The 14,822-nt window shown below is 42.4% G+C and overlaps 1 protein-coding gene across 2 annotated transcripts in view; it reads left to right on the plus strand.

The window, feature by feature from the left end:
* The first annotated feature begins 3,515 nt into the window (after positions 1–3,515).
* Positions 3,516–14,822, plus strand: part of LOC124622804 (leucine-rich repeat extensin-like protein 5) — a 64,067-nt gene continuing 52,760 nt past the window's right edge. The window contains exon 1 of one of the 2 annotated variants that reach the window (XM_047148598.1): positions 3,516–3,681. In XM_047148598.1, the coding sequence (XP_047004554.1) occupies positions 3,627–3,681 (55 nt within the window). In that variant the 5' untranslated portion in view covers positions 3,516–3,626. The remainder of the gene's footprint in view (positions 3,682–14,822) is intronic. The other variant, XM_047148606.1, reaches the window with a different exon arrangement.

Consider the following 14,822-nt stretch of genomic DNA (forward strand, 5'->3'; position numbering starts at 1 on the left):
CTTCCTCAGACAGAGGCCTATTATGGGAACGTTTCCATAAACACAAAGAAGAAGGGTGTTATTGAGAAACTAATGAAGTGTGTTGCATATCGACAGTATCAAGTGTTTAGAAAAAGCTGAAGACGTAACCAATACAGAAGTAAATGGAATTGACTGCAAACTGACTAGGAACTGTGATTTTTTTGTACAATGATTTCGTACTCATTTTTGCTAATAAACTTAATACACGTTTCTGAACAAGTGACCAATCATCATTTGCAACATTTTTATATTCACTTTTGATTGAAGTTCGGGCATTTCTGTGAACTTTTAGTGTTATATAGATAATATGAAACGTATTCATTGGTTTAGGTTCAAAAAATTGTGAAGCAGTAAATTATTTGGTTACCATGTAAGTGTACTTCATATCATGATTATGTACGGTAATTTTTCTGTGCGAGTAGGCTCAAGACAGACATACATACATTATGTTAAATTTATTGTCCTCGAAATGCTGTCATTAATAAAATATAACTATTTACTTTTCTTGTAATTCAAATAAGAGCCTTAAAATATATTTGGGTCCTCATTTATTGCTGTAAGAGAATAACTCCACGTGATAAAAATCACCGTAACAGCTATAAATATTTTCTAATTAGTGATATTAGCCTTACACATTCCAGCAAATGATTTGTTTCACAGGACAGAAATAAATTCGCCGTTAAATTGAAACGAAGTTCGTGGAAATTTTTTCTTCTTCTTGAATAATTTGTCTGGCGCGAGTTGTCCACTTTTTATAAATAAGTGATTCACTTTGAATCAATGTAGAGATAAAACTGGCCAGACTCAAACATTTCTGTGGAACCATACAACGTACAATAGAAACGTAATGTAAGTAAGGAAACTTCACACAATCTTCGCAAATTACAAGCTAATATGGAATTAATTACGACAAATCGAATCTTCGCTTTCTAGCGGGAAACTCATTACTGGACCATAAAAGAAACACCTATATTAGACAAGAACTAAATGTAGAACCGATTACAACTGTAACCGAAAAAGCCAGATTGAACTGGAAAGACCATGTCCATGTACACTGAGATGGCAAAAGTCATAGGATACTTCCTAATATCGTGTCGGCCCTCCTTTCTCCCGGCCTAGTGCACCAGCTCGACTTGGCATGGACTTAACAAGTTGTTCGAAGTCACCTGGAGAAATGTTAAGCCATGCTGCCACTAAAACCGTCCATAATTGCTAAAGTATTGTCGGTGCAGGATTTGGCGAACGAATTGCAATCCACGAATGGCTGCAAAGGGTCTCCAAGTAGCCGGAAATAACTACTTCCAGTCAATGATGGTTGATTTGAACCAGAGGACCACGACCATTCCACGTAAACACAGCCGACACCATTATGGAGCTACCACCAGCTAGCGCAGTGCCTTGTTGACAACCTGTATCCATGGCTTCGTGGTGTCTCTTACCAACTAAAACTGGAACTCATCTGACCAGGCAACGGTTTTTCGGTCGTCTAGGGTCAATCCGATATAGTCACGAGCCCAAGCGAGGCCCTGCAGTCGTTGTTGTGCTGTTAGCAAAGGCACTCGCGTCGATCGTCTGCTACTATAGTCCACTAACGCCAAATTTCACTACACTATCCAATGGATAAATTCACCGTAGGTCCCACACTGACTTCTGCTGTTATTTCACGCAGAGTTGCTTTTCTGTCAGCACCGACAGCTCTAGCAAACGCCGAAGCTCTCGGTTGTCAAGTGAAAGCCGTTGGTCACTGCGAAGTCCGTGGTGAGAGGTAATGCATGAAATTTTGTATTCTCGGCACACGCTTGACGCTGCGGATCTCGGAATATTGAATTTCCTTACGGTTTCCGAAGTGGAATGTCCCATGCATCTAGCTCCAACTACCATTCCTCGTTCAAAGTCTGCTCATTTACGTTTTGCGGCCACAATCACGCCGGAAACATTTTCAGGTGAATCACCCGAGCACAAATGACAGCTCCGCCAATGCGCTGCCCTTTTATACACTGTGTACGCGATGCTATCGCCGTCTGTATAACAGCATATCGCTGTCTCATGACATGGTCACCTCAGTGTACGCCTAGTAATGGAATAGCTAAATTTTCAATACTGTATAAACAAATAGGAACAAGAAACTTTGGATGTCCTTAAGGAACTGGTGTGAACATTGTGGGCGGAGCAAGCCAAAAGGCCTGATCCTCGAAGACAATGATGATGACTAACCAAGCAAGGACTTGTCGAATCCACGCCACAAAGAATCGCTGCTGTATTGTGCTTCAGTGGTGGACGAAGGTGCTATTAAGCAGGGAGTCATCATGTTTTGCCTCGTCAGTAGTTCTAATTCATGGGCAACTATTCAACCCTGGTTCAAATGGCTCTGAGAACTATGGGACATAACATCTGAGGTCATCAGTCCCCTAGAACTTAGAACTACTTAAACCTAACTAACCTAAGGACAGCACACACATCCATGCCCGAGGCAGGATTCGAAACTGTGACCGTAGCGGTCGTTCGGTTCCAGACTGAAGCGCCTAGAGCCGCACGGCCACACCGGCCGGCAACCCTTGAAATTTATCCAATTCGAACTTGTTCTAGAGTATCCAGAATGAGATTTTCACTCTGCAGCGGAGTGTGCGCTGATATGAAACTTCCTGGCAGATTAAAACTGTGTGCTGGACCAATACTCGAACTCGGGACCTTTGGATTTCGCGGGCAAGTGCTCTGCCAACGGAGCTACCTAAGCACGACTCACGCCCCGTCCTCACAGCTTCACTTCTGCCAGTACCTCGTCTCCTACCTTCCAGACTTTACAGAAGCTCTCCTGCGAACTTGCAGAACTAGCACTCCTGAAAGAAAGGATATTCCGGCGACGTGGCTTAGCCACAGCCTGGGGGATGTTTCCAGAATGAGATTTTCACTTTGCAGCGGAGTGGGCGCTGATATGAAACGTCCAAAATTCCTGCAGGAGACCTTTTGTTTGGAAGGTAGGAGACGAGGTGCTGGCAGAAGTGAAATTGTGAGGACCGGGCGTGAGTCGTGTTTGGGTAGCTCAGTTGGCAGAGCACTTGCCCGCGAAAGGCAAAGGTCCCGAGTTCGAGTCTCGGTCCGGCACACAGTTTTAATCTGCAGGAAGTTTCATGTCCTAGAGTACGCCATTTTGCACTATGACCTTCGCCTCTTTACTGACGTTGCGAGTAACACGAATGTTTTTAAAGGTCATAGACCCTTCGATTACGTGATCATTAACGATTTCCATTGTGCCGTTTTGTGATCAGCTGAAGGCGGTGTTTGTCACGTGCTAAAAGTGTAGGTGTAAAGAGACGACAACGGCACCAAAACACTTCGTCAATTAAACGTCCTCCGTGTGGCAAGACGGTTAAGAAGAGGTTTTGTGTGTGGGACACTGAACGGCGACGCTTTGTGTTACGCGAGTCGCGACACAAACGCGGGCGCCGACTTGCGTGAGAAGAAGGCGGGAGGCCTTCGCACGCTCTGGCGGCACCAAGACGGAGAGGAAGCGGCGGAGCGCCAGCAGCAGCCGCGGGCTGGGCGAGGGAGGGGAAGGTGTCTGCTGCTAGGTCGCGCGCCGGCACAGTGAGCGCCCATCTGCAGACATGGCAGCCACGCCGCTACTCAGCCTGCTCCTACTGGCCGCCGCCGCCACCACCGGTAAGTCAGCCTCAATACACACGTTTTCAAGTGTTCTCTCTCCTGTTCCTGAAATGGACAAGCTACATGTGCACACATATTAAACCAACGGTATATACACTACTGGCCATTAACATTGCTACACCAAGAAGATGACGTGCTACAGGCGCGAAGTTTAACCGACAGGAAGAAGATGCTGTGATATGCAAATGATTAGCTTTTCAGAGCATTCACACAAGGTTGGCGTCGGTGGCGACACCTACAACGTGCTGACATGAGCAGAGATTCCAACCGATTTCTCATACACAAACAGCAGTTGACCAGCGTTGCCTGGTGAAGCGTCGTTGTGATGCCTCGTGTAAGGAGGAGAAATGCGTACCATCACGTTTCCGACTTTGATAAAGGTCGGATTGTAGCCCATCGCGATCGCGGTTTATCGTATCGCGACATTGCTGCTCGCGTTGGTCGACATCCAATGACTGTTAGCAGAATATGGAATCGGTGAGTTCAGGAGGGTAATACGGAACGCCATGCTGGATCCCAACGCCCTCGTATCACTAGCAGTCGAGATCACATGGCTGCAACGGATCGTGCAGCCACGCCTCGATCCCTGAGTCAACAGATGGGGACATTTGCAAGACAACAACCATCGGCACGAAGAATTCGACGACGTTTGCAGCAGCATGGACTATCAGCACGGAGACCATGGCTGCGGTTACCCTTGACGCTGCATCACAGGCTGGAGCGCCTGCGATGGTGTACTTAACGACGAACATGGATGCACGAATGGCAAAACGTTATTTTTTCGGATGAATCCAGGTTCTGTTTACAGCATCATGATGGTCGCATCCGTGTTTGGCGACATCGCGGTGAACGCACGTTGGAAGCGTGAATTCGTCATCGCCATACTGGCGTATCACCTGGCGTGGTGGTATGGGGTGCCATTGCTTACACGTCTCGGTCACCTCTTGTTCGCATTGGCGGCACTTTGAACAGTGGACGTTACATTTCAGATGTGTTACTATCCGTGGCTGTAGCCTTCATTCGATCCCTGCAAAACCCTACATTTCAGCAGGATAATGCACGACCGCATGTTGCAGGTCATGTACGGGCCTTTCTCGACACAGAAAATGTTCGACTGTTGCCCTGGCCAACACATTCTCCAGATCTCTCACCAATTGAAAACGTTTGGTCAATGGTGGCCGAGCTACTGGCTCGTCACAATACGCCAGTCACTACTCGTGATGAACTGTGGTATCGTGTTGAAGCTGCATTGCCAGCTGTACCTGTACATGCCATCCAAGCTCTGTTTGACTCAATACCCTATCAAGGCCGTTATTACGGCCAGAGGTGGTTGTTCTTTGTTCTGGGTACTGATTTCTCAGTATCTATGCACCCAAATTGCTTGAAAATGTAATCACAGGTAAGTTTTAGTATAATATATTTATCCAATGAATACCCGTTTATCATCTGCCTTTCTTCTTGGTGTAGCAGTTTTAATGGCCAGTAGTGTAATATCCTGTTCTCCCTTGCAAGTTCCCTCGCATAAGTAGCACGAAAGAACACAAGGTGTTTTCAGCAGGAACTGTAAATACGAGGGGCTTTGAGTAAACTGCAACGCATTTTTTTCCCGCCCAATTTCTGTTGGAAAAATGTGGAATTTATTATGGGTCATCGTGGAATATGTCCGCTTCAGCCCCTATAGTTTCACGAAGTTCGGTAGGTCGAGGCGCTATACGTAGCCTTCAAAATGGCCTCTGTAACGGAGATCCGTTCCAAGCAGAGAGCTGTTATCAGGTTTCCTCTGCAAGAAAAACAGAGCATCGCAGGTATACACAGGCGCTTTCAGAATGTCTATGGAGACTTGGCAGTGACAAAAGACGGTGAGTTGTTCGGCGAGGTTTCTGTCATCATCGCAAGAAGATCGCTAGAGCCTGTCCAATCCGCCACGGGCCGAACGGCCGCACACAGCTGTGACTCCTGCAATGTTGAAGCCTCATTCGAGGTGATCGACAAATCACAATCAGACACACTGTTCTGCAGCTGGGGAGGTTATTGATGCAGCAAGACGTTGGGCATACAAGGCCGCCCTGTAAGCTGGCATTGAACGAAGTTTATGTTGTAAAACAGGACTTTTTAGCCAAAAGAATGGGGAATAATATAGCGTATTGAAAACCTGAATAAAACCAACCTACTTTCAGACAAAAATGTATTGCATTACTTACTGAAGACCTCTCGTATTTTGAGAGGTAGAACTATAGACTATTTCGAATAAAACATTCCGTGTAACACGTGTCGGAGATGTATTGGTTAAAAAGATGTACGTGATACTCTGTCACCTAAACAAATACTAACAGAAGGTTTTAAGACTGTCACCCAAACAAATACTCACAGAACGTTTTATGCAAAGACAAATAAGTTCGAAGTTGATTTTCATAAATTCAACACTCTTTGCATTCAATGGACATTCTAGTTCTCCTCTCAAGTTGTCTCGGCGTTCTTGTTGAGGTCTGCGCTATTCAGAATCCGATCAGTTTTTTGATTACAGACTCTATCAACCATCATCACAGTCAAAAGTCTAAAGGGGTAAGGTCGGGGGATATTGGTCACAAGAAGCTTGACCATTTCTGCCTTTCTAGCTGCGGGGAATCCCAGCTTAGGTGATGTGTAATCTGACGACTTGAATATGCAGGGTCTTCCATCATGCTGGAAGAACATACTCATCCTTGTACCCAAAGGAAAAGCTCCCAATAGCGCTGGAAGCTCGTTTTCAAGAAAGTCCAGATAACAGGGACAGGTGAGACGATGCGGTAATTCAATAAACGCTATCAAATGATCGTCCATCGAACCAGCCCACACATTTATAGAAAAGCGTTCATCGGACCACCAAAACAAAACTAATAGTGGATAAATAAACCCATAGCAGCTGGAGTTCAAACATACGAAATGCAAAATTCTCTCTATAACCAACTGTATCTCTGTACCTAATAAAAACTTGACACATGTTACACGGAATATTTCATTTGTATTGGCCCATATTTCGACCTCCTAAAATATTTGTTATTCTTCCCGAAACACTCTTTATATCCCTAGGAATCGGCAACTATCGCTATTAACTTGCCCTTACGCAGAACATACAATAGAAACATTTAGTATTGTTTTGCTGGTTCTCGTATTTTATCAAACAACGAATATTAAGCAGAATATAGTAATTATTCCATCACTGCCCATCTAAGTTTCCAGAACATAGCTTCAAAACATTCGTATTGACTAAAAACACACGTGATAAGTATCACTCAGTGTCTTCGACATGTATCTTCAGGCTGACTTAGTGTTTCGATCGTGATCTTCAGCCCGAATACTGGTATGACGTAGCGCCTGACTGTGGTCGGTCGTGTGCCAGCTTCTTCATCTCCCTGTAGCTGGGGCAACAAACATTAACTCGAGCCTCCTTACTGTTATCAAGACTGTCTCCATCTACATTTTAGCCGGACGCTGTGGCCGATCGGTTCTAGGCGCTTCAGTCCGGAACCGGGCTGCTGCTATGGTAGCAGGTTCGAATCCTGCCTCGGGCATGGATATGTGTGATGCCCTTAGGTTAGTTAGGTTTAAGTAGTTCTAAGTCTAGGGCACTGATAGCGTCAGATGTTAAGTCCCATAGTGCTTAGAGCCATTTGAACCCTCAACATTCGCGCCCGGGTTCCCAGGTTCGATTCCCGGCGGGGTCAGGGATTTTCTCTGCCTCGTGATGACTGGGTGTTGTGTGATGTCCTTAGGTTAGTTAGGTTTAAGTAGTTCTAAGTTCTAGGGGACTGATGACCATAGATGTTAAGTCCCATAGTGCTCAGAGCCTCCCTCAACATTTTCAACCCCCACACTCCCCCCTCCCCCCTCTCCCCGTTAAAAAATGTACGACTCCTTGATGCCTCTAGATCTGTCCTATTAACCAATCCCTTCCTTTAATCAAATTGAACGATAAATTTCTTTTCTTCCTAATCCAATTCCGTATCTCCATTATGTAAACCGATCTTCCCATCGAATCTTCAGCATTGTTGTACAAACCACATCTAAAAAGCTTATATTCTCTTCTTGCCTGAAATATTTATCATCTATCTTTCATCTTCAAACGGAAAAAGATTTCCTAATTCTCTAATTGATATTCGATGTTAACATTTTTCTCTTTATCAGGCCAACTTTCTTACTGTTATCAGTTTGCATTTATATTTTCCCTGGATCGGCTATTATCAGTTATTTTGTAGCAATACTTATCGTCTGCTACTGTTGTCTGATGTCCTAATGTAATTTACCCACCATCACCTGGTAATACGACTCCGTCCTGTTACTCTTATTCAACTTTTGTTGATATTCTTTTTATAATGTCTTTTCATTACAGCATTACGAATATAGGCCACACAATGATAGAATACGCTGTTTATTCTGCAGAGGCATCTTATTCTCGCAAACTTTTTTGTGATGAAGTCACCTCGCCTCCCAGTAACTTACTCTCTTCCTCTCTGTCGCAACACCTAAATATGTATTCGATATGACTGACTCCGGATGTTGTTATTAATTCTATAAAACAAAGTAATATTTTCTGATATTTCTGAAATATAATTTAGCTCCTATTCTCATATACTGCGAGCCTGACTTGAGTAGAACTATTTCGGCAGTCAGTGTCACTTTTGCGAGGAAAGAGATGGCGAGGGGGGGAGGGGGCACATCCGTGTTCTGACTTGCTTCTATACGGCGCGCTACGACTTCCCCTTCTGTCCAGCCTCTTCATTTCAGAGTAGCACTTACACCCAACGTTCCATCTTATTTGTTGTTTGTATTCCGATCTCTGTCTACCCCTACAGTTTGTACCGTCTACAGCTCCTCTTGTACCATGGAAGTCACTCTGTGATGCCTTGAAACACGTCCTGTCATCCTGCGCCACCTGCTCAGTGTTTTCCACATATTTCTTTCCTCACACATTCTGCGGGGAGTCCCCTCATTCCCTACCTTATCAGTCCACCTAATTTTCAACATTCTTCTGCAGCACCACATCTCAGACGTTGGGTTCTCTTCCTTTCTTGTTTCCCCCCAGTCCATGATTCACTTCTGCACAACGCTCTGCTCCAGACATACATTCTCAAGAATTTCCTTCTCAAATTAATCCCAATGTTTGATATCAGTAAACTTCATATAGGCAAGAACGCTATTTCTGCCTGTGCTAGGCTGATTTTTATGTCCTCTATTATTCGTCCGCCGTTCGTGATTTTGCTTCTGAACTATCAGAATTTCTTCACTCTTGTGGACCTTAATTTAGATGACAAATGTCTCATCTCTTTTCTATCACTCTTCATTACTTTCCTCTTCCTTCGGTGTATTCTCAATCGATATTCTGTGCTCAGTGGATTGTTCATTCCGTTAAGTACGTTCTGTGTCCCTCCTTGCTTCCAGTGAGGATAGCAATGTCATCATCGAATCTTATCGTTGGTAAACTTTCATACTGAATTTTAATCCCATTCCGGAAGCTAGCTTTAATTTATGCAATTACGTCTTTGACGTACTTATTGAACCGAAGAGGTGGAAGGGATGGGGTGGGTGGAAAGACTGCATGTCTTGTACCTTTCCAAGCCGATCACTTCTTATTTGGTCTTCCATTTCTGTTGCTCCTTCCCGATTCTTACGTATGTTCTATATTACTGTTTGTTTTAAAGCTTACGTTTGTTTTTCTTAAAATTTTGAACAACTTGCACGCTTTTACTTTGTCGAACACTTTTTCTAGGTCCACATGTCTTATGATGTGACTTGATATTTCTTAGTCTTATTCCCATTAGCCAATCTGATCGTTACCCATGTATGCTCAATTTTTTTATCCATTCTTCTGTATATTGTTCTCGTCAGCTATTTGCGTGCTTGAGTTGTTAGGTCAAACTTGCGATGATTCTCATATTCATTTAAACTTTGCATCTTTGACCGTTTGTGGATGACATTTTCCCGAAAGTTTGATGCTAGGTTTGCAGCCTCATAGATTCTACTATGTCACTTACGCACTTTAAATAATGGCTCTACTTACGCACCTTAAATAATGGCTCTCAAGTAAGATATCCTAATAGTAGAAATACTTTTAACAGCTACCCGTGGACCACAAATTGACATTAATGCTGACGACACCACTGATCCACTGAGGCAACTGAGGGAAGCAATCTGTGTGCCTGTATCGTTTTCACCTTCTCACTCTCATCGCGCAATCACTCATAATGACACAGAGACAAGCATTCGCCGCAATCGTTTGCTTGTCATCATCACGCAGTGGAGCCCGCCTGCCCATCTGACACGTAGGCGCAGCTGACTGCCTTGCGGAGGAGCCGGGTTAGATTCCAGATACAGTCAGGTTTCTTTCTGCATGAAAGGAGGCATCCAATGACGCCAGTGGCAGAGGTTAGCTTTGCAGTCGGTCGGCGGACGGAGTTATTTAGTTAATTAGTGAGTAAGCAGAGAACGCCAGACACAGAACTATAAGATAAAGAACTCAGCTCTGAATTTTTCTTTGACTTAGTAAAACTATCCGCAAATCAGTTGCAAATTCAGGTTGGAGAAATGATAAGGCACTACATTTCAAATGCTAGAAATAACCGCTGTCTCAATGTTCATTAATCACTGCAGGAGAATACGAATGCAGCTACCCTATTTCAGTAGTTATATTACCCAAATGTTCCACGAAACTGGTGCATTAAATCTTTGAAGAACAATACTAGAGCGATTGCTGGAGAGTGTCTGTTATTTGTCCTCCGGCATACCTCTAATCCAAGTGTGGAAGTTGTTCCATACCTTCTTTCTCTTCTCTTTATTCTTCTGTTGTCTCTATATCGCTAAATGTACTGAATTCACAGAAATAACTGCAAAAATTATTTCTTAGAGATTACTAAAACCCGATTTCCAACAGACTCTTAATGCGAAATTTGCAAAGTTCTATGAACACTCTACATTCTTTTGGTCTCACATGACGTTATGCCTAGTATTTTGTGGTTTCCTAAACTCAAAAGATATTTTCTTTCAGTTTTATATACACGCTTCTTACAGCTTCATTCTCATTACTGATTGTGGAACGCTTACTTGCTTCCATTTCCTTCTTATTTCTGTCTTTAAACACTCGAGTTTTCATATAATGTAGTTGATTTTCTACTATGTAATGACACTGTAGGGATGCGTTTTACTTAGTAATACTACAGGAACCAAATATATAAGAAATGCAGAGAGGCCAAGGCTAAATACCTGAATGAAAACTGCGAACCGATGTAAAAAGAAATGGTCATCGGAAGGACGTATGCAACAAATAGAAAATTCATGACAAGCTTCGGTGGAATTGAAATCAAAGGAGTTAACTCGAAGAGCTCAAGAAGGATTTCACTGTTAAACGGTGAGCAGAGTATACTGACAGTCCCGGCGAGTGGGAGGAAACTGACTGAAGATGTGACAGAATGAGAAATGGGAGTCGATATGGAAGACAATAAGGATCCAGTATTAGAGTCAGAGTTTAAGAGAGCTTTGGAAGACTTTCCATCAGATAAGACGGTAGGCGTGTACCACATATCTTCCGAATTTCTAAAATCATTGGGAGAAGTAGCAACCAAACAATTAAAATTTCTTTGTGGAATCTCGTTTGAAGATTTCGGAAAAATGTCATCCACACAATCCCGAAGACAGCAAGGGCAGATAACTGTGACGACTGTCGCACACTGATCTTGAAAAATTATGCATTCAAGTTACTGCCAAAAATAATATACAGATGAATGGAAAAGACTACCCCTTCAGTTTTTATCTTCTGCGACTTCCTCAACCACCACGGAAACTATTCTCTAATGTCTTAACACATGGTCTATCACTTTATATTTTTTGTCAATGTTTTCCACATGATCCTCTCCTCGATGGTTCCAGGGTGAACTTCCTCATTTCTTATCATATCAGTTCACCAACTTTTAGGCATCCTTCCGTAGCAGCACATCCTAAACTTTTCGATTCGCCCCTTTCCCAGTTCCCCCAACAGACCATGATTCACCTCCATACACTGATGTCCTCCACACGTGTATCACCAGAATTTTCTTCCTCAAATTAAGGCCATTGTATGATGTATAAAGAAAATGAATGATCTTTTAAATGACGATCCATTTGGCTTTAGTAAAGATAAAAGGCACCAGAAAGGCACTTCTGGAAGCAAGACTTAAGAAAAACGAAGACACGTTCAAAGGATTTATGGATCTAGTAAAAGTGTTTGGTAATTTAAAATGGTGCAAGATGTTCGAAATCCTCAGGAAAATAGCAGTAGGCTACAGGGAAAGACGGGTAATAAACAATATGTATTTGGACAACTAGTCGCATCTTCACATGGCTACAGTTGTTCAATAAGCCTGTCACTGTCGTTTCCTGTTGTACTTCATGAGAATATGTACGCAGTTTGCGCCACTTTATGTGTTTTATGGATGACTTACATAAATAAAAAATGTACTAATGTACAAAAAGCGAATGAAATGTGACCATTGATGAGAGCATCAGTGATCGATATTTGTATTAATATTTGTGACTAGTCGATCTCAACAACCTTGTTGAAATGTATCTGACTCTCAAAACAAAAATTTCATTCCGCTAGTAGAGTGCACACAGTAAAGAAAGATGCTAACATGTTAAAGCTGTATATCGGACCACAGCTTACACATTATCTGATAACACAACTGAATTTGCTTGCAAATTTCGTCACCGTAGGAAGATAATCAGTCGAATGGAGTAACAAACTAATGGAATCTGACATTGTAGCTTGTGAAAATCTGACATCGAAAGGTGACAAAATAAATTCCCAAAACCGAATTTCTCTCTCATTACTCCTTATTGGCGTATGCTGTTAACTTGTTTGCAAGACTTTTAAGGGAACTTATTGCCTACGTGTTGTATGGCACCCTGAAGTGCTAAGATAATGATAGGAAAGAATACGCATCTACTTAATAGTCAAAAGCGTTTCTTGTTTCAAATACTATGCTATAACACGACTGCTTCATTGTAGTGATGAAATTACATAGCGAGGAAGAACAGCCTGCAGGTGAAGGACTATCATTAGTTCCGCTTAGGCAGAGCACCTGAGAAACAGCGTTTTCGTTACCCAACGTGCCTCCTCAGGATTGTCACCGCATAGGCTAGTCTTGTGACGATGCAGGAGGATATTTATCAAGATGTAAAACTGTATTGTTGTGTGTGGTCTTCAGACCGAAGGCTGGTTTGATGCAGCTCTCCATGTTACTCGATCCTGTGCAAACCTCTTCATTTCCGAGTAACTAGTGCAGCCTACAGCCTTCTGAATGTGCTAACTGTATTTCTCTCTTGGTCTCCATGTACGATTTGTAACCCCCACATTTCCTTCCAACACTAAATTGATGACTCCTTTATGTCTCAGAATGTGTCCTATTATCAGATCCCTTCTTCTACTCAGGTTGTGCCACAAACTTTTTTTCTCCCCAGTTCTCTTCATTACCTCGTTATTAGTTATGTGATCTACTTATCTAATCTTCAGACTTCTTCTGTAGCATCACATTTCAAATTCTTCTATTCTCTTCTTGTCTAAACTGTTTATTGTCCATGTTTTACTTCCATGCGTGGCTACACTCCATACAAATACTTTCAGAAAAGATTTCGTAACACTTAAGCCTATATTCGATGTTAGCAAATTTCTTTTCTTCAGGAAACCTTTTCTTGTCGTTGCCAGTCTACATTTTATATCCTCTCTACTTCGGTCACCATCAGTTATTTTGCTTTCTTAATAGGAAACCTCATATAGTACTGTAAGTGTCTCGTTTTAATCTAATTCCCTTAGCGTCACCGGGTTTAATTCGACTGCATTCCATTAATCTTGTTTTGCTTTTTTTATGTTCATCTTATATCCTCTTTTCAAGACACTGTCCATTCCGTTAAACTGCTCTTCCAAGTCCTTTGCTGCTGTCTCTGACGGAATTACAATGTCATCGGCAAACCTGAAGGTTTTTATTTCTTATTCCAAAACTTTAATTCCTTCTCCAAATTTTACTGCTTGTTCAGTGTAGATATTGAATAACATCGGTGATAAACTACAAACCTGCCTCTCTCCCATCTCAACCACTGCTTCCCTTTCATGTCCTGCGACTCTTATAACTGTCATCTGGTTTCTGTAAAAGTTTAAATAGCCTTTCGTTCCCTGTATTTTTCGTCTGTTATCTTCAGATTTTCAAAGAGAGTATTCCAGTAAATATAGTCAAAAGCTTTCTTAAGTCTACAAATGCTGACAATGTAGTTTTGACTTCCCTTAACTTCTCTTCTGAGAGAAGTCGTAAGGTCAGTATCGCCTCCTGTGTTCTTACATTTCTCCGGAATCCAAACTGAACCAGTGGTCGGCTCCTACCAGTTTTTCCATTCTTCTGTAAGGAATTCGTGTTGGTGTTCTGCAACCACGAGTTACTAAACTGAGAGTTCGGTGCTTCCTTAGCAATTGGGATTATTATATTATTCATGAAATCAGATGTATATTGCCTGTCTCATACATCTTGCACATCAGATGGAAGACTTTTCTGATGGCTGGCTCTCCCAAAGCTATCAGTAGTTCTGATGGACTGTCGTCAGCTCCTGGGAATTTGTTTCAGCTTACGTGTTTCAGTGCTCTGCCAAATTCTTCTAGCAGTGTCATATCTCCCATTTCATCTTCATCTATGTCCTCTTCCAGTTCTATAATATCGCCTTCAATTACACCTCCCTTATATAGACCCTCTATATTCTCATTCTACCTTTCAGCTTTCCCTCCTTTGCTTAGGACTGGTTTTCCATCTAAACTTTTGGTATCCATACAGCTGTTTCTAATTTCTTCAAAGGTTTCTGTAATATTCCTGCAGAGGGTATCTATCTTTCCTCTAGTGATATATGCTTCCAAATCCTTATATTTGTCCTGTAGCCATTCCTGATTAGCCAATTTGCTCTTCCCGTCAACCCCATTTTTTAGATTTTGTATTCGCTCTCTCCTGCTTCATTTGCTGCATTTCTATATTTTCTCCTTTTATCAGTTAAGTTCAGTACCGCCTGTGTTATCCAAGGATTTGTACAAGGCCTTGCCATTTTCCCCCATTTGATTATCTGCTTCTTTCACTATTTCATCTCTCAAAGCTATC

This window comes from Schistocerca americana, chromosome 1, assembly GCF_021461395.2.
Source record: "Schistocerca americana isolate TAMUIC-IGC-003095 chromosome 1, iqSchAmer2.1, whole genome shotgun sequence".
Classification (NCBI taxonomy): Eukaryota; Metazoa; Arthropoda; class Insecta; order Orthoptera; family Acrididae; genus Schistocerca; species Schistocerca americana.